The 18,093-nt window shown below is 44.5% G+C and overlaps 7 protein-coding genes across 7 annotated transcripts; 3 read left to right on the forward strand and 4 right to left on the reverse strand.

The window, feature by feature from the left end:
- Positions 1-534: 534 nt before the first annotated feature.
- VTP01DRAFT_5567 (uncharacterized protein) lies at positions 535-1,664 on the reverse strand (the record flags this gene model as incomplete). Its single annotated transcript, XM_069384373.1, has 6 exons — positions 535-662; positions 741-823; positions 887-982; positions 1,043-1,104; positions 1,175-1,312; positions 1,380-1,664. The coding sequence occupies 6 exons, from the start codon at positions 1,662-1,664 to the stop codon at positions 535-537; spliced, it is 792 nt and encodes a 263-aa protein (XP_069235235.1).
- Positions 1,665-2,077: 413 nt separating this feature from the next.
- On the reverse strand, positions 2,078-4,255 carry VTP01DRAFT_5568 (uncharacterized protein; the record flags this gene model as incomplete). Its single annotated transcript, XM_069384374.1, has 7 exons — positions 2,078-2,559; positions 2,624-2,693; positions 2,759-2,992; positions 3,055-3,224; positions 3,295-3,403; positions 3,583-3,652; positions 3,711-4,255. 7 exons carry the CDS (start codon positions 4,253-4,255, stop codon positions 2,078-2,080), a joined length of 1,680 nt encoding a protein of 559 aa, XP_069235236.1.
- Positions 4,256-5,819: 1,564 nt separating this feature from the next.
- Positions 5,820-7,690, forward strand: VTP01DRAFT_5569 (uncharacterized protein; the record flags this gene model as incomplete). The annotated part of the gene is made up of 5 exons (XM_069384375.1): positions 5,820-6,149; positions 6,213-6,788; positions 6,867-7,087; positions 7,153-7,364; positions 7,452-7,690. 5 exons carry the CDS (start codon positions 5,820-5,822, stop codon positions 7,688-7,690), a joined length of 1,578 nt encoding a protein of 525 aa, XP_069235237.1.
- Positions 7,691-8,101: 411 nt separating this feature from the next.
- On the forward strand, positions 8,102-9,232 carry VTP01DRAFT_5570 (uncharacterized protein; the record flags this gene model as incomplete). Its single annotated transcript, XM_069384377.1, has 1 exon — positions 8,102-9,232. The coding sequence occupies one exon, from the start codon at positions 8,102-8,104 to the stop codon at positions 9,230-9,232; it is 1,131 nt and encodes a 376-aa protein (XP_069235238.1).
- Positions 9,233-9,332: 100 nt separating this feature from the next.
- VTP01DRAFT_5571 (uncharacterized protein) lies at positions 9,333-12,089 on the reverse strand (the record flags this gene model as incomplete). The annotated part of the gene is made up of 8 exons (XM_069384378.1): positions 9,333-10,307; positions 10,376-10,846; positions 10,909-11,036; positions 11,093-11,180; positions 11,230-11,388; positions 11,462-11,584; positions 11,646-11,725; positions 11,807-12,089. 8 exons carry the CDS (start codon positions 12,087-12,089, stop codon positions 9,333-9,335), a joined length of 2,307 nt encoding a protein of 768 aa, XP_069235239.1.
- A 1,625-nt stretch (positions 12,090-13,714) lies between these two features.
- Positions 13,715-15,075, reverse strand: VTP01DRAFT_5572 (uncharacterized protein; the record flags this gene model as incomplete). Its single annotated transcript, XM_069384379.1, has 5 exons — positions 13,715-13,837; positions 14,472-14,653; positions 14,729-14,758; positions 14,841-14,918; positions 14,973-15,075. 5 exons carry the CDS (start codon positions 15,073-15,075, stop codon positions 13,715-13,717), a joined length of 516 nt encoding a protein of 171 aa, XP_069235240.1.
- Positions 15,076-15,538: 463 nt separating this feature from the next.
- Positions 15,539-17,851, forward strand: VTP01DRAFT_5573 (uncharacterized protein; the record flags this gene model as incomplete). Its single annotated transcript, XM_069384380.1, has 8 exons — positions 15,539-15,979; positions 16,070-16,439; positions 16,504-16,559; positions 16,637-16,901; positions 16,960-17,152; positions 17,214-17,418; positions 17,483-17,673; positions 17,734-17,851. 8 exons carry the CDS (start codon positions 15,539-15,541, stop codon positions 17,849-17,851), a joined length of 1,839 nt encoding a protein of 612 aa, XP_069235241.1.
- Between the last annotated feature and the right edge of the window lie 242 nt (positions 17,852-18,093).

The following is an 18,093-nucleotide window of genomic DNA, read 5'->3' on the forward strand; positions in this document are numbered from 1 at the left end:
ATATCCGTCGTTATCCTGCCGACGCCAACGCCAAAGGGTCCGACTAACGACGCACAGAGGGACCCGACTACAGCTACCACTAATAATCCCCTTTCCCTATTATTACCGTTATCACTAGTTCAACGTGCTCTCCCTAAGAAATAATGGTCCCCACAATCATTACATGTCCGAATCAAATCTGTAGGATAGAATGTTACTCAACAATACGGTGCGATTCCTGTAAGCGTCATTTATTTTGTACAGATATTTTATCAAAAAGAATGCACAGATAAAGCCTAATATAGCCACGGGCAGAGAATGGCAGATAATGGATTTGAAAGCAAAATGAGTATGGCCAGGGCAAAGATTGCAAACAATGGTGGTACAATGGGAAATCGATATGAGGAAATATGCGTTTATATGTAGGGAATATGGAATAGAACAGTGGACCGTCTGCCTACAATCTGCCGCCCAAGATCGAACTGTAAGTTCATGTTTCCTCTGTGTTGTTGTAATAAACTACAAATATGGCATATTGGCTTTTATCGTCGCGCTTTATGTTCGTAACCAGTACAATAATATAAGAACGATACAAGTAGATATTATAGCAGCCATAATGAGGGTATCGCGCTTTCTTCGTGTGTTTATCCGACTAATTAAATTGTTGATACCAGGTATGCGACCTAGGCAAAACAAAAAGAGAGTCAGAAGATAAACAAACATTATCCATCTTTTCCTTCCTTGCAAGAGCAACGACTTACTTATAACGCCAACCACTCGATTGTTAATGTTTTGCAATGCTCTTCCCTGGCGAGAGATGTCTTGTCTCGTTGCGTACGCTTGCCTAGAGAATACTGTATTCATACGATGCGAAGATTCCTCCAGACCTAAAACCAGCTATACTTACTCTAAAATCATATCTGTCATGCGATGCGAATTTTCGATACGGTTGCGTTCCGAAAGATAATAGTCTGCATTGTCTCCATTGTTCATATTGTATATCCTTTTTTTTCTCTATACGTGAATAACATCCTCCAAGTCTGTTCCTGCATAGATTGTATACCTGATCTCGTCCTTCACTTGATCCATCAGAGTTGCCTTATCGCGCGCTGCCTTGATATTCACCTAAGCATACTCCTTGTGAATATCATGCCTTGAAAGACAAGCATACTGGGAAAAAGTCCGTGCGGACTACCTTTACACGCCGAAACTCCTTGTTGTAATCGTAAAGAATATCCTTGTGTCGTTCTAACATGTGCAGCATGGAGGGATTTGTCGGCGTCGCACTAGGTCGATCCAATATTTCGCCCATTGATATTACAATGCTGTGCAGCTTTGGCGCGTGATCGTTAGAAGTGGTTCGCAAACAACAATAAACAACTATCCATCTCTTTCTAAACCTTTTTCAAGAGTTCTTCAATCTCTAATTCCTGGCTAGGCTTTCCTACAGAGTCCAGCTGAATGCCTTCCACGGTGCTCGCTGCAGGTGATGAAACAGACGCTCCCAACTTGGACAATGATGCCAACTTGATTTCTAGTTCATTTTCCACTTGTCGTGCCTGCCGCCGTAACTGTTCCCAGGATTGCGGCGACTGTGAGGAAGAAGAAATCGACAGATCGCCATCGTCATCGTCCGGCGCTAGCAGTGGTCTCGTCGATAGGGACGTGGTCGAAGCAGGGTTCATAACTTATATATTCTGGAAAACGTGTCAAAAGAAGAGAGGGAACCACCAGCAATGCGAATTTGCCCTTCCGACCCCGAACAGAAACATAGTTCGCACAGATCAAATCATCAGATACTGCCTATAAAGGCAGACAACTACCAAGCAACGATCGAACAGACAAAGAGTAAAGCTCTTCAATATGCGCAAACTGTTCTCTTTCTCTGTTGTTCCTTTTTTGTTTGAAAAAAATAATCATGGAGAAAGGTGTGTACGGAGGGAAGTAGCGGATTAAAGAGAAGACAGCATTTAGCGATGCAAGTTTTTTTGCTTGTTGCGTAAGAATGTACAGATGAATGGAATAAAATGAAAATCGAGGGAAAGATAGAGAGAGAGAACAGCAAAGCAAGAGATCAATGATAAATATTTTTTGCTGATTACTGTTGTGTATGAGGTAGAACGTATTGCTGCTGTTGTTGCTGTCCTGGGTATGTAGCCTGCTGGAAAGGCTGTTGCTGGTATTGGTGAAATCGTTGCATAGCAATCTGTTGCTGTGTTTGAAAACCCGCCTGCAGTGCTGGATGCTCAAGGTTCATAGTGTACATGGGAGTCGACGACAACGACGACGAAATATCAACGCCAAGTTCCTGCGTTTCAACAACCGGTGATACCTTTGTGATCTCGTTGGCGCCGTTCACAGGTGAACGCAGCGGCTCTTCTGATGGTGTTTTGCTAACTGACGATTTCTTTGCCGTGCCCTTTGCTGGAGTCTTTCGTCGAGTCAGTTTAGGTCGCTCCTCCTTGGTTTTTGATGATCTTCGTGCTGCTTTCACCTTACCACCACCGGATGGTTTCTGGCTCTCTTCAACCTTCACCTTTTCATTAGCCTTCCCATTAAACGCTAGCATCTGCAGACACTCTGAAAGCAATCATCAGTACTCTGGTTTAACAGTGATTATACCAGTGCATGTAAAAATTGCTACCTTTTGGTCCTAATCCCGTTATTTCTGCACCGAAGAATATGTCCGTCATGCGGGCCATAACATCCGCCGTCTATGTAAGTTTCGTTATCAGATCTCCAAGTCCTTCTTAAATTAGTAGTATCAGCGCTGGCTTACCTTAAGGAAGTGGTACATTCGAGGAGGAAGGCCATATTCATTTACGGGAGACTCAATAATATCTTTTCCTTCTTGCTTGGATTGTTTCGCCTTCGATAAGCTCAAGAACTCGTCCAGCTTTTTCCGATCGATAAACTCTTCGAATTTTTGACAGTCGTAATCCAATATGTCAATGCGATACACATCGTCTGATGTACGCCGTAGCACAGACGAGAGTGTTCCTGAGCTTACGACCTAATAATAGATGGTTGGAAACATCATGTTGCTAACTCAAGGCTACAATTCATGCTACCTACCATGGATCCATTCTCAAATCGATATATGATATTGGTGCGTGGGGAATATACGCGTGCTGATCCATCGTTAAGAAACGACTCTGAAGCTTGCGACAGTATTAGCTGCATAGAAACAACTGAGGAACTGTACAGAGCATGAAAGAAGCTGCCGACCACGGAAGCAATAATGTCTGTAAAACTAGGGGGTTGAGCGTGCGTGTCACGAACACACGAGGAACCCATTGTTGTGAATATGCATACCGTAAGATTCCTTTGATCCAGTTAACGCGTTCCAGAGCGATAGCTTAAACACCCCACTGGACATGAAAAATTCCTCTGCAAAAGTTCTCCAAAAACTTAAATCTGATGCCTACATGGACAACGAGAAATTAGCTCACGAGGTTGATAACAAAATAACAGCAGCACACCCTTAATCCCTGAATCGGTTGTTTCTTCCCCGCAGCCCCTTCATCAAATACTTGTAGAGAACCAAACAATTGGCATCTCTCTCGCTCGTTTCCGGCTTGTAATATGAACTAGTCAAATTACCTGTTCACCTGGACTGATTTGCTCCGCAAACTGCAAAAGCCGAAGGACAGGTTTTCCTGGACCCGCACTGCTACTCAAACCACTCGATGAGTGATCAAGACGCGTCATATATACAAAGATAAGCAAACCTTGGAACGTGGTTCATTTGTAGCCGAGCCACCTGCTGCTCCGGGATCGTAACCGGATGCATCTGTTGCTGTGGTTGCTGCTGCTGCTGCTGTTGTTGTTGTTGTTGTTGTTGTTGTTGTGGTTGCAGTTGTGGATGTTGCATAGACAACCCCACTTTGTTCGGCATTGCAGGGTACATGACTGGTCGAGGAGATACATATTGCTGGCCATCCACCATGGCTGGATTTGGCTGGGAAGCTTGGAAAGGAAACGGTCGAACAGCGGCGTGTGGTATATTAGGGTTAGCGGCGCTGAGCATGGCCTGTTGCCGCTGTTGTTGTTGCTGCATCAGTGCTCGTTGTTTTAGAATGTTTTGTACGTGTGCGTATGTTTGCCCTTGAAGTTGCGCTGGTGGAATCGCGTTCAGCTGGACGGGCGTTTGGACCTGGAGAGCTGGCTGTACACCTTGTGGAGATTGGAGATGCGGCGTCTGCGGTTGTATACCTGCGTGGCGGATAGGCTGGGCGGAGAGTGCCTGACCTGTTGGGAATGCTCCTGTCGACATGAGGGGCAACAGGGCTCTCTTTTTATACTTGGTTTTGACAGTAGATCAGCAGCAGACGGAACAGGAGGGATAAGAAGAAAGAGTGAGGAATCGGCTGCTCTGCATCCGTCCACTCAAAGACATTGGTATTGTCTATTGAGGCTCCGATGCTTCGAGCTAAAATGGCTAAAATGACGCTGTTAAGTTACATAAGAATAACAATGCATGGCAGAAAACCGGATATCCCTTGTATCCAAACTCGAAGCGAGAAATAAATCAAGTGCTTTATTCACTAATCAATGGCAGGATGTTCTTCGTTGCCGATAATGGATCGGTACGTGGTATCGCAGTGGATAACGTAACACAAATAATCATCGGTCCGTTTGCTGATACAATGGTGCAGTCTTTGAGTCTTTTGACAAGTCATCACGCAGAATGGAATTTTTTATCTAACATAATTCATACCAGGTTACAGATATGACTATAAAAAGGCTATTTAGATGGAAATAGAGAGGAAGTACATTGTTGGCTTTGGCGACTAAAGATATTACGCATTGTATCAAGAACAAGGACAAATTACTGCATATAAACCAGTAGCTGGAGAATTACTCTAAAACACCTACAGAGCTATTTACCGGAGACAAATAAAAAGCATTTTGTATAGCTTCCTGGCTTGTTAATGAACGACATTCGAAAAGATTCTGCCGAAACTGCATTATTATCAATGGGTTTTATTCCACATTACTTCTTCATCATGGTTCAGCATATTTTTGCAGCTATGCAAATGATTCGAGTGCCTTTAATAACTTAAACGTACATATACACTCTATATGCCTATGTTTGAGCACAATTATGTAGAGTGCACACAAACTATGGGTCACTTGACCGACGTATCGACCATGTCATTAGCTTATGACTTTAAATGCTGAGATCTACTTGCAAGAGTTATTTTGTTACTTTCCTTGAAAGATACTACTATCACCACTGAGCAGTTGCCTTTTTGGATCCTATTTAAAGCCGCTTGGCGAATCCAAGCGAATCCGTCGAATCTCGGGTAGACTTTTTGCTGCAACCACCTAGCCGTATCAAGATAAAAGCGTTCAGAAACCAAGTGGTACAGGCTGAGAAGCACTGAATAGTTTCGCTCTATTGTGACGAACATCTCCATTCGAACGATGGAATTTTCTGTAAGCTATGGTGGCATATACTACATATGTATTTGGACGCAGGTCCAATACACTAGTAAACATCGCGAATGCGGAGTAAGATTCCACATAGCATTCAACTTGTCTTCTGTTGTAATAGATGAACCCCTTCTCTGATTAATAAGACGATTTCTTTTTCGGCTGCGTCATACGTTTGAATAAAACTGAACACCTGTTGCGTAAACAAGGTTGCAACCTTTTCCATGTCAGAATACCCCGTAATCTCCTCGGTGGGAAATCTGTCAAGGCGGGGAGCTTTAGTATCTGGGGAAACCTATAAAAGGTAATATTTCTTATTTGCATCAAAATGCACCCAATTTCTTCACATCCACGTATCTTTTGTTTATATACATATATATACCTTTGCACTTTGAAAAAAAATGACACAAGTACACGGAGGCGAGAAGAAACACAATGACGAAAAACTGAAATACGTTGATATCCAATACGTGGAAGATACAGGCGGAGACGTGGAAGAAGGCCCTGTTGCTGGCAGCAGCGGCCGACTCGATCCTGAAGTCGCAAAGTATGCAGCTAACGAGGTTATTGAAATCGACGAGGAGACGAATAGACGACTGCGACGATTGATAGACAGGCGTATTCTGCCTGTCATGGTTGTGACATACTTTTTGCAATCGCTGGACAAAGGCACTCTTTCGTTCTCCTCTATTATGGACATGCCCCAGGATACCGGTCTCGTAGGGCAGCAGGTAATAAGTCTATATCTTACGCGACTAAGAGAAAAACGCTTTCTTACAAACATATACATACAGTATTCTTGGCTCACAACATGTATCTACCTCGCCGTACTGGTAGTCGAATACCCTATCAACTGGCTCATCCAGCGTCTACCTCTTGCAAAGTTCTTTGCTTTCAATATCTGTGCATGGAGCCTCGTCCTCGCTTTTCATGCTCTTTGTCACAACTTTTTGGGACTCATTATTGTGCGTACATTGCTCGGTGCGTTTGAAGCAAGTTGTCAGCCTATCTTGATGTTCATGTCAAGCATGTGGTACAAACGAAGCGAGCAGCCGATGATAGTCACACTCTGGTTCATGATGAACGGTTTCCAACAGATTGTGGGAGGTCTGCTTGCTTATGGATTCTCGCACATTGGAAGGGATGGCCCTATCTTGTCGTGGCAAGCGCTGTTCCTGACCTATGGATGCTTCACATTCATGTGGGGTATCTATGTGCTTCTATTCACGCCTGACAGTCCCATGCGTGCTAAATGCTACAGCGAAGAGGACAAGAAGCTAATGATCGAGCGTGTTCGATCGAACCAGACTGGTTTGCAAAACAAAAAGTTCCGTATTGAACAGTTTTACGAGGCGCTCAAAGACCCGCAGGTAACTATCACTTGGCACGCAGAACATACCCCGTATACTTCGATCAAATACTAATTTAATATGCTTACGATGATGTAGTGCTGGTCATACGCTGCTGTCAACTTTCTCACGGCGTTACCAAATTCTGGTATCGGTGCCTTTGCAAACCTAATTATCTCTGGCTTTGGCTTTACCGTCTTACAAACTCAACTCTTGGCGATGGTGCTTGGTGCCTACATGATGTTCTGCCTGCTAACCTCAACCTATTTGGCAAACCGCTATGGACACACCACGCTTATCATGATGGCCTTCGTGGTACCGTAAGTGTGAGATTCGCCAGTAACTCTGTCATGCTACTAAGACTAATTTATTTTATGTACAATAGGTCCATTGTTGGCACTATTGTCCTTATGATTGTATCTAACACAAACACAGCAACTCAAGCGGGCTTGTTGATATGCTACTACCTTGTCGTCTCTTTCTGGGGCGCACAAACTCTATCCCTTTCTCTGCTAACCAGAAATGTTGGCGGTCAGACAAAGAAGTCGGTTGCTACCGCAATGAACTTTATCTTTTGGGCTGCGGGTAACGCGATTGGTAAGGATAGAGTCAAGCTTTCTACCGAGCTTTGAGAAAAAATTTTCCCGTTATTCTTTCTGACATGTCAGCATCATCTACCCGTAGGTCCACAGCTATTCCGCTCTCAGGACGCGCCAAGATACTTTTTGGCCTTCGCTGTCCACATTGGATGCTACGTCGTTTTGATTATCTGGCTGATTTTACTGCGCTTCTACTTTATCTACCAGAACAAAAAGAAGGCTCGATACTTGGAGGAGCACAGAGAGGCCATGGATCAAAAGGGCATCCACTCTTTTGACGATCTGACAGATCTCCAGAACCCCAACTTCGTATACAGCTACTAGGATATAACAAGCATACATGTACATTGCTGTCAGAGAACAATCTGAAACTGTGTTTTATATATATATATATATATATATATATGTATATATAGATGCTATAGCTTTGTTTGTCGTCTCCTCCTTGTACCTGTCATGTAAAATAGAAATTTCTCCCGAGACGATCAGACCCTTTTTACCCCGCACCCCCACACCGTAACCTCTTTCTGAAAGGAGGCAAAGAACCTTGTGCTGCAGGTAGTACAATTCGCACCACCCGGAAAGTCCCCGACAATCCACTGCAAAATCCCGGTGTTGTTCTTGTATGCAGTAAATAAAGTTGCTTATATCCTATCTTGATTTCAGACCAGTGCAGCAGCAGCTTTCATTGTTTGTTGTTTTCTTTTTCTTTCTTTTTCTTGTCCGCCTGCATCAATGTTTTCCATCCACCATAAACCTCCAGTTAACATTCCTCGGGAAAAGGTCCACGATACTGTGAATCGACTTGTTCACAATCTTACGACGCTCAAGGACCACACAGGCGAGTTCTTGCTACGTCTGAATGATGGCTCAGTGTGCGATACCAAGAGCTGGAACGACTGGGAATGGACGCAAGGCGTAGGTCTGTATGGTCTCTGGCAACTGTATACCTTGACCAACAATCCGGATACACTCAAGATCATCGAGACTTGGTTCCACGAGCGTTTGTTTGTTGAAAAACCCCGCCACAAGAATATCAACACCATGGCTGCCATGTTGACCCTGGCATGCGTGTACGAGCGTCACGGCAACCCGGCCTATCTTCCACACTTGAACGCATGGGCCGAGTGGGCCATGTACGACCTCGAGCGCACAAAGTACGGTGGTATGCAGCACATCACGTACGTCTCATCCAACGACCAACAGCTCTGGGATGATACTCTAATGATGACTGTGCTTCCTCTTGCAAAAATCGGCAAGGTGCTCAACCGCCCCCACTACGTCGAGGAAGCTAAGCGACAATTTTTGATCCATATCAAGTATCTCTTTGATACCAAGACCGGCCTCTTCTTCCACGGATGGTGCTTCAACGACGGCGGACACAACTTTGCAGAGGCACTCTGGGGTCGTGGAAACAGCTGGATTACAATTGTCATTCCAGAGTTCTTGGATCTTGTGCAACTTGCCGAGAACGACCCGATCCGCATCCATCTCATTGATACCTTGGACGCTCAAGTCAAGGCATTAGCAAAGTACCAAGATAAACAGACTGGTCTCTGGAGAACTATCATTGACGACGAAACTGCATACGTGGAAGCGTCTGCATCTGCTGGGTTTGCATTCGGTATCATGAAGTCCGTCCGCAAGAGGTTCTTGGACAAGTCTTATCTCGAGATCGGCTTGCAAGGAGCAGAGGCAGTCTTGAAATGCGTTGACAAGGAGTCTGGAGAGTTGACTCAGGTTTCGTTTGGCACACCTATGGGTGACACAAAGCAGTTTTACAAGGATATCCCGCTGACCAGCATGCCTTACGGTCAGGCAATGGGAATCATGTGTCTGGTTGAATTATTACATCATTATCTATAGATAAAATCATATAAAATTATTCAGAAAATAGAGGTATATTTTTATGTACTGGTATTAATACGAGGGAGCAAAAGGGAGTTTCGTATATATATAAGCTCTACTACTCGGTGCAAAAATCAACTGTAGAGCCGGTGTAATATCCATTGTTAAAGTTAAAAGATGCTGGACGAGCTGCAGCGTATTCAAAGGCAGGTGCTTGCATTGATTTCGACCGTCGCACTGAGCTGCTAGCACTCCGAGGTATTTGAATGGTCGGGTATGGGATAGGCTTTGCCTGGCTCGGGCTATTGCTGCTTCCGCCGTAGCTGGCTATCCGGTGCTGGCGATATTTCTCACTTGACCTTGGAAAGCTAGACGGTGGTCCGTGTCGGTCAATATCACTTCGTTTGTGTCTCAGTATAATAGGCTTAGCCTTTTCTGTCTCCATGATCGGTCCTATCCGTCGGTTTTGTTTTGATGATAATGACTCGTTTGATGTTGTTCGCTTTAACTTGCTTTTCGGAGACGTTGTTCTCTCTGCAGGTGCTGATGCTGGTTTCGTAAATACATTAGTGAGCCATGCAAAGGCGTTAAACGTGGCAGAGTTGTTCGATCTCAATGCTCTCTTTTGCTCCCGATTCCGCAATATTTCCTCTTCCACTTTTGCATCGCTTTCCTCTACTTTTTTGACATATTCACCCTGTAAATCGTTCATAGTCATTCGTAGTTGCCCAATTTCAGTCAGCATGTCTTGGATAACAACGACGAGTGCAAAGAAATCATCCAGCGTCATGTCTTGTTTCCAAGATTCCGTGCTATTCTCCTCGTCCTCCATCCATAGGAACCTCGATCGCAGTGCTTCAACATCTGTCAAAACATTCTCGATAATAGAATTGCTCATGGTGCCGAGCTCGAAAATATCAAACGTTTTGCGCAGCCGTCTGTTTAAAGCGCGGATATCTGTTGCTCGTAAACGTTCCATAATTTGAGCGGCGTTTGTTTGCAATACATTGTATGGATTGCTTGTATCCTCTTCTGAAACAATTTCGCTGCTAGTTGTAGACATGGATAATGAATTCTTCATGGTGGCTAAACTCTAATTTTCACATGTTAGCTTACATGCATCTTTCAACTCTGCGGATGATTAGATGTGTGAAGACCTGCCTCGGTCGGATGATCCTCATTTTGACAGCAATCATGCTTTCGTGACTCTGCCTGCTCTCCTGGCGGGCGAAGATGGTAATGATAGTGATGATGTACAACGGACGCACGAGTAGGCATAGATGACGATGACGTGGGTGAGGGGACGTTTGCCTTTGATCGCATTGGCCGCTCCCGCGCCGATGTAGATGCTCGGCGTACCTTTGCAGGTCGGTTGACTCCTGCAAACAATGAATCATCATCGAAATTTTCTCGTCGCTCAAGCTCTTCAAGTCGGCAGTTGAGTGCAATCGCTTCTGAACGTGTTTCCGACAACAGCTCTCGGCAATCTAACAATTCGTTCTTTAACTTGCTGTTTGCTGCTGCTAACTCCTTGATTAAGCTAACTAGTTGTTGGCTTCCTTGTTGCTGCTGGTAATGATTAAGGTCACCTTGCTGCCCCAGGGGTGCTCTAGGAGCCACCGTTGAAGATAGCTTGAGTTGCACGAAGACAATCTCATCAGCTACCAGATTCGCAAATTTTCTTGTTTCTTTACCTTGAGCATATCGTTCCTCAGTTTCTCGTTAGACTCTCGAAGCCAAGCCAAATTTATCTGTTTATCGTCAGTAATGCCGAGTTCTTGCTGTTCGAGCTTGAGTCGCTCGTATGCGATGCTAAGTGACTCTGGACGGCTTTAATTGGATAAGGTTACTCGACACGAGGGCGGTCCGAAAAATTACCATATTTTGCACGAAGCTTCTTGTGTTTGGACTCCATCATTAATTCTGACTTTCGTGTCACAGCCAACTCTTGCTTCGTGTCCTCCAGCTAGATCGATGTGAGATGATTGGAAATGTAGTTTCGAGCTTCATCTTACCTTTGCTCGCAAATTTTCTTCTCGGATATCTGCTTGCTTTGCCATGAATTTGAAGACGCGTAGTTTGTCAACCTTGAGAGTTTCCGATTTTAGGTCATTGGACAACTGGACGCAGCGGGCATTAGCAGCTTCCAAATCCGCCACTGTCTCCTGCAAGGTCTATACAACAAATAGCAGCAGCAGCATTGTAAGCAGGGTGTGCTGCAAGTAAACAAGTGTGTTTGACTGGTACCTTTTGCGTCTTTTGCCATTCCCACGTCGCCTTGTCCTTCTGCTCGGTCAACTCCTGTCGGGTTGCCTCCGCTTCTTCCAACAGCTGCTCGAGTTGCCGATTTTTGTCACGAGCCTCTTCCAGCTGAATATGGATACATTCAGTTTCTGGTTACACTAACGCGGTCAGTATAGCATATACGTACCTCTTGCATCAATGCCGCCTTGACCTGCTTGGATTCTACGACAAAGGATTCGTGTTTTTGGAGCAGACTCTGACCGATTTCTTTTTCGGAAAATAATTAGCGACCCTGCATCGGGCTTGGCTAAGGAGACCGCTTTCGCTCTCTCTCTCTATATACGGTACCGGCTGCTAGACGGGTATCCCCTTCCAATTTCTTTATGGTATTGGCGAGCGCCTCGAATTGCTCACACCCGGGCTGGCCACAGCAGCGGCACGTCGAATCGGAGACCCAGGCTGTAGGTGAGTTGACGGGGTCAGTGATGCTCTGCGAAAGCCATTGCTGGAGCGAATCTTCAATGGAGGGAGGAATGTCGGTGGTGGAGAGGGAACCAGGTACGAACGCTGGGAGGGTGTTAGCTCGGCTGGCTGGCAAGCGTGTGCGCGATCGCTTGTTCTTTAGAGACATAATACATCAAAAGTTGTTTTAGGAGAAAAGAGAAGCGAAGGGCTTTCTCGTTTTTACATATATATCCTTCCGAGAATAGGTGAAACAATGAGGAAAGAGAGGAAAGAGAACAACGAGTGTCACAGCAGCAAGTTGGTTAATACGTCAGCGGCTTAAAACGGAGAAAAAAAAGGCATAAGATGATGCAGTGTGCCCGTTGCACGATTTCATATACAGGTGAACGGACTGAAGCGCATGACGATGCTGCATATTGCCTGCTCGGTGGGGGTCGTCTTTCCCCATCGACGACGATTCACCTGCCACAAACGTCTGCGTCCAAAAGCGGGAAATTGTACGACTTGAATCATCATTGTTTCCCTTGAAACACACAAGGTTGCTACACAATCCCGAAATCCCACCTTACATCGCTGCGAGGCACTGCCGTCTTTGCAGAAAGAAAGTAGAGATACGCCACCGACACGCTCTAAGCTACGATCTGCCCGAGTCTGCATGCGGTCCAGCAAGCCACTGCGAGTCCCATCAAAATACTAATGGAATATTATTTCCGGCGTTTATTTTGTTGATGAGCGATCCAGCGTTCGCCTACTCGGGTCCCCGCCGCACGTCAAGCTGCTCATAATTCTATTTTTGTTCCAGGTACGACATGTATACTTTGAGCAAACAGTGAATACAACCTAGTTTGCATGTTGACATAAAGTTAGTCTTCATGATCAACGATGATAGGAAATAAATGCAGCGTGTTTTTACAGCAGTCTCGTGATCGTATCTGAATATGCATTTAACGGTTCTCATAAACTGGGAGATTCGAATGGATTCTTTAGCACGCTTCTTCCGGAAATAGGCCCGCAGTTTCCGACAAGCGATGCCAAAGTGTTTCATGTCGATGAAGCTAAAATCTGGCTTTTGTGACAGCTTGACAGATTCGCCGGTGATATGCTTACGGCTTCCCCGGGTCATCCGTCCTATTACATAGCTGGGGCATCATCTAATACCTAGTGATCATTTACGCATTCAATTGGCACGAGTATTCTGCATTCAACTGTTGTTAAGGAAACGACATTGTTGTCTCCGTGTTTTATCCTGCTAGGACCTCCATCACATAGATGAACCCATAACGCTTGGTGCCTGTGCCTATTTATGACTTCGCCATTGAATGGAAATAACCAGTAGAATCAAAGTCGAAGGCAAATGAAAAGGAAGAAAGATGGGATTAACGCAGCCTTCGAATCTCTACGGACTTTAAAGGTACAGTACATAGATTGGAAATGTAAAGCCACTCATCTTGCTACCTTCAGATAATCATCCTAAACCTATCCATCCCACTGCGAGAGGACCTTGATCATTGATTACTGCTAGAAGTATCATCAGGATGTGAACTCATGACAACCGATCCAGTTATTGCAGTATGGATTCAATGGGAGACTTATAAGTTTATACACATGTACTACAAGAGAAATGAAAGAACTGTTGGATCCTGTTGGCAATGGACTCTGAAAGTTTTTTTCTTTTAATGGCATAATTATTGCTTATGGTGCCATCGTATGGTCTGTCAAAGCACGAAAGAATTAGAAATGAAAGGAGCTCCCCAGCGATGTGATATGTTTGCATCAAGAGATATTCGGATATCACGGTACGGAGGCTATCAACTTCCAGCTGCACGAACCATGCTGTTCTTCCGTCCATGGTTGCCTGTGCAGCAATCGTTTCAGCTTCGGCAATCCATAGCCGATTTCTTCGGATACACCTTGCTGTTATCATGAAGAAATAGTAATGGGATAAATTAGACTTCCCATGACTGTTCGTCTGATATGTCACTGTAAAGTAGGCTGCATGTCATTGATGCAGTAACAGCAAAACAAAGCCTGAGCATATAAAATCGGTTCAAATTGTCCATGCTTGCAAAGCAAAACGGAAGCTCCCTGACTGTACAAAGAATCACATAGAATTTTACCGCATATGAATACTGCATGTACGACTCTTTGCATTCAACGATGCAGTGATATGCAGTTGAGATGCAGAGAGGTGCAAGGAAAACGTTACATTGAGCCTTCTGGGTGTCTACACAAAGCTGATGGACGCTGTATCTTTTTGCATTGGAAACTCTCAAAGACGACGAAAGTCGCTCCCAATTCTACCACCTTAAAGTGCATTGTTCATTATAACTTTAACAAGCATGAATGAGACGAAGGCGTAAGTATGTGAGTTATGAAGTATGTCATTCATTTGAAGTTGACTTGCACATTTAAGGTATGTGCTCTTCTATTATTCTTATATAATGTGGTGCTGGGATGGTATGGCACAGTCGACTGGGTTTCAGTTGGATTCCTCCTGTTTCGTACTTCATTTTCGACGGCAAGCTAAGTTGATGAACATCTGCTTTACCTCTCTCTTGGGACGATGCATAAAGAAACAGGCGTCGTGAGATTCTTTAACTGCTTTTTGGGCTCTTGGAATCATCGAATCGTAATATTCTTGCACAGCTTCTTCCAAAGGCTTGCCAGCCTCGTATACATCCGCCAATAAAGGACCCAACTCTGCAGCGTCTTGCAGTGCATGGTTACCACCTATTGTATACATCGTATATAATGTCATTTCAATGTGCTCATTTATACTGATCCCAGCAGTCCGAATAAATTCACCTTCGCCTTTGCACATAGTCATGGTATGTGCTGCATCGCCGATCAAGATTACACGTCCTTGGTCAAATTATTTCGCCAAGTCATCAGATGGCTTCGTTCTCGAGCAGTTAACAATACAATGGATTGATCTTCTGGAGTATTGTTGAGTAAAGATTGGAAAATAGGATCAAGGTGCTAGCCAATGTTTTGACTAGTTCCCGGCGTTCTTATTCAGTTTCTGGTTACCGATCCAGAGGATCGATACTTGAAATAGTCCATTGCATTTCGTATCTGGATTCGGGGCCACTGCGGTCAACATCGATCAAGGTGGACAACATGCACTGTCCGCTTGATCGTTTCCTTGACATGTCATGGAATATGTGTTGAAATATATGCTGATGGCATCGAGACATTTCCTTACCAACTAGTACGAAGGAGCTTTTAAATGCCTGACAATGTAAGGCTCCCATCAAACTTTATTCTGCCTACACGGTGACTGTTCTAAGGATAGCTTACACGCAACGAAAAGTAGTTAGATATTGTGATCTCTGCATGAGTATTCGTCTGACGCCTTGAGTACATGACAAAAAAAGTAGCAATTCTGATCATACGATAAACTTGCAAGCACTAACTCGTAAGGGAGAAGGAGTATAATCGTCTATGCCAAATAAAAATTGAACTGGAAGAGTTTGAGCGGCATTTGCACTCATGCAGAAGAGCTCGCCCGATCGGAAATGGAAATGCGCTAACCCCTTGTCAACCGAAAATGTCAATGTCGTTGCTGCATTATCTTTCGTTTTGCTCAACACCTTTTTCTCAACATCATAATCTATGAGCAGCGTTTTTAGAGGAGTTATCCATAAAACGCGCAGATATGCGACGGTTGCGCCAAAACCTACATCAATTCCTTCAAGACCACTGTGGAAAAAAGCATTCTGGCCCGCTTGTCTCACTGCAGCGACGGGTGCAACTGCGTATTACCTGCTACATGATGTTGATTACGTTGAAGATGCTCGAGGCGCGCACAAACGTGTGCCGCCTCTCGCCTTTCGTCCAAAAACCGGAGGCTCTAGAAACTTGCCGATCGTTACGAGTCAACTAGATGATGATATTTCAGACATACCAAAGACCAAACCACGGCTAGTCATCGTCGGCGGAGGATGGGGTGCTGTGTCGCTGGTCAACGCGATAGATAAAGATAAATATGATATCACGGTTGTAAGCGAGACCAACTATTTCCTTTTCACGCCACTGTTGCCCAGTGCGACCGTCGTAAGTAAATGAAGAGGTTTATATGCCACAATGACGACAGAACGACGACAGAACGACGACCTGGCAATTTTTATCTGATCAACAATGTAGGGTACTTTGGAAATGAGGTCTCTGCTCGAACCTATGCGCAAGATTACAAAGCGACGAGGTGCTCACTTTTTGGAAGGCGTTGGTGTCGACCTTGATCTGGACAATAAGCTGTTGGAGGTCCAGGAAACCGGGGAGGATGACAGACATTTTTATCTCCCATACGACCAGCTCATTATAGCAGTCGGATCTACCAGTATCACGCACGGAGTAGAAGGAATTGAGCACACAGAAAGACTCAAAACAATTCTGGACGCTATACTTATAAGGCGGAAAGTTTCCACGAATGTTGAGAAAGCTTGCTTGCCAACTACATCTCCAGAGGAACGCAAAAGGCTTCTGAGCTTTGTGATCTGCGGCGGCGGAGCAACGGGTATTGTATCTTTTCCTATGTCACTGTCACAATGATGATATCATCCCGCTAACTTTACGCGCAGGTACCGAGTTTGCTGCAGAAGTGTTCGACTGGATGAATGAGGATCTTGTCAAATGGGTAAGTCTATCCAGTCGTGCACAATGGAATGTAAATAGCTCTTTTATTTATCCATTTTCTTCTCTCCTTCCTGACAGTTCCCCAAGTTGCTGCGAGAAGACATATCAGTAACGATTATCCAATCAAGATCTCATATTCTGAATACGTTTGATGAACAGATCAGTGAATATGCCGAGCGACGCTTTGAACGCGAAGGTATCAACATTGTAACAAACGCACGTGTTGTCTCCATCGACAAGGACAAGATTCGTTATCGCTTGAAAGGTTTGGAAGGCTCAGAAGGTGGAGAGCCCGAAATCAAAGAGATTCCATACGGCGTATGCCTCTGGTCAACAGGCATAGGTTCGTATATACTTATTACGATGAAAAGAGATTCACTCCACTTAGCACTACGTAATAGCAATGACTCCATTTGCAAAGAACTTGGTTGAAAAATTAGGCCAGCAAATTCACAAGCGTGCAATTCTCACCGATGCATTCTGCAGAGTCAAGGGTATCGATGATGGTTCTGTATTTGCTATCGGTGATTGTGCCACTATCGAAAATCCAAAACTATTGGAGCACATGATGGAGATTTTTGAAAAGGCAGATACGTGAGTGTGGATGAACTATTATCTATTACTATGTCCAAACCGCTGATTCAGTTTGTAATAGAAATCACGACGGCGTATTAAACTTTGACGAATTCAAGGAAGCAGTAACCGATATGAGACGCCGATTCCCATTGTCACGCCAGCATTTAAAGGAACTAGAAAGACTTTTCCACGCATATGATTTCGACAAGAGCGGCACCATTGATATGGACGAGATGCGAACGCTCTTGAAAGACGTCGACAACAAGATGACGGCACTGCCTGCAGTATGTCCCTCGTTATTCTTTCTTTTTCTTAACGGAACAATGTACTCATCCTCGAACCTTTTAGACTGCGCAGGTTGCTAGTCAACAGGGCGGCTATTTAGGACGACTCCTTAACCAAGTGGCTGTTGATGAAGATAAAATCGATGAAAACGTTGGTCCATTCACATACACACATCTGGGCGCGCTGGCCTACCTCGGAAACACGGCAGTGGGCGAATTCAAATGGGGTTACAAGATGGTTGGTGGACTGTGGAGGTAATTTATCAAGGAAATGCCCGATTTCGCTGCTTATTAACCTCGTTTGTCCGTATATAGCTTGTACTTGTGGAGAAGCGTATACTGGAGCAAGCAGGTCAGCATGCGGACTCGCGCAAACCTTACTTTAGATTGGTCAAAGCGTGCATTGTTCGGAAGAGATATCTCAACTATATAAACTTTATGGTCGCGAACGACATTTCAGGTTTCCATAGAACGCCTGTTACGTTTTCCTTGATGTGGAGGGACGACTCATGAAAGGCTGAAATAATCCAAAACCATTTGCAGTTTACATGGTGATTGAGATTATTTCACGTGGTTCCCGCCGTAGATTCTAGTAGACATAACTACAGGTCCTGCCTGCCTGAATATCCCATGAACTTTATCCCTTTTCGTATCCAAAAAGTCCGAGGAAATTAT

This window comes from Rhizomucor pusillus (assembly GCF_041956525.1).
Source record: "Rhizomucor pusillus strain CBS 183.67 unplaced genomic scaffold VTP01scaffold_23, whole genome shotgun sequence".
Classification (NCBI taxonomy): Eukaryota; Fungi; Mucoromycota; class Mucoromycetes; order Mucorales; family Lichtheimiaceae; genus Rhizomucor; species Rhizomucor pusillus.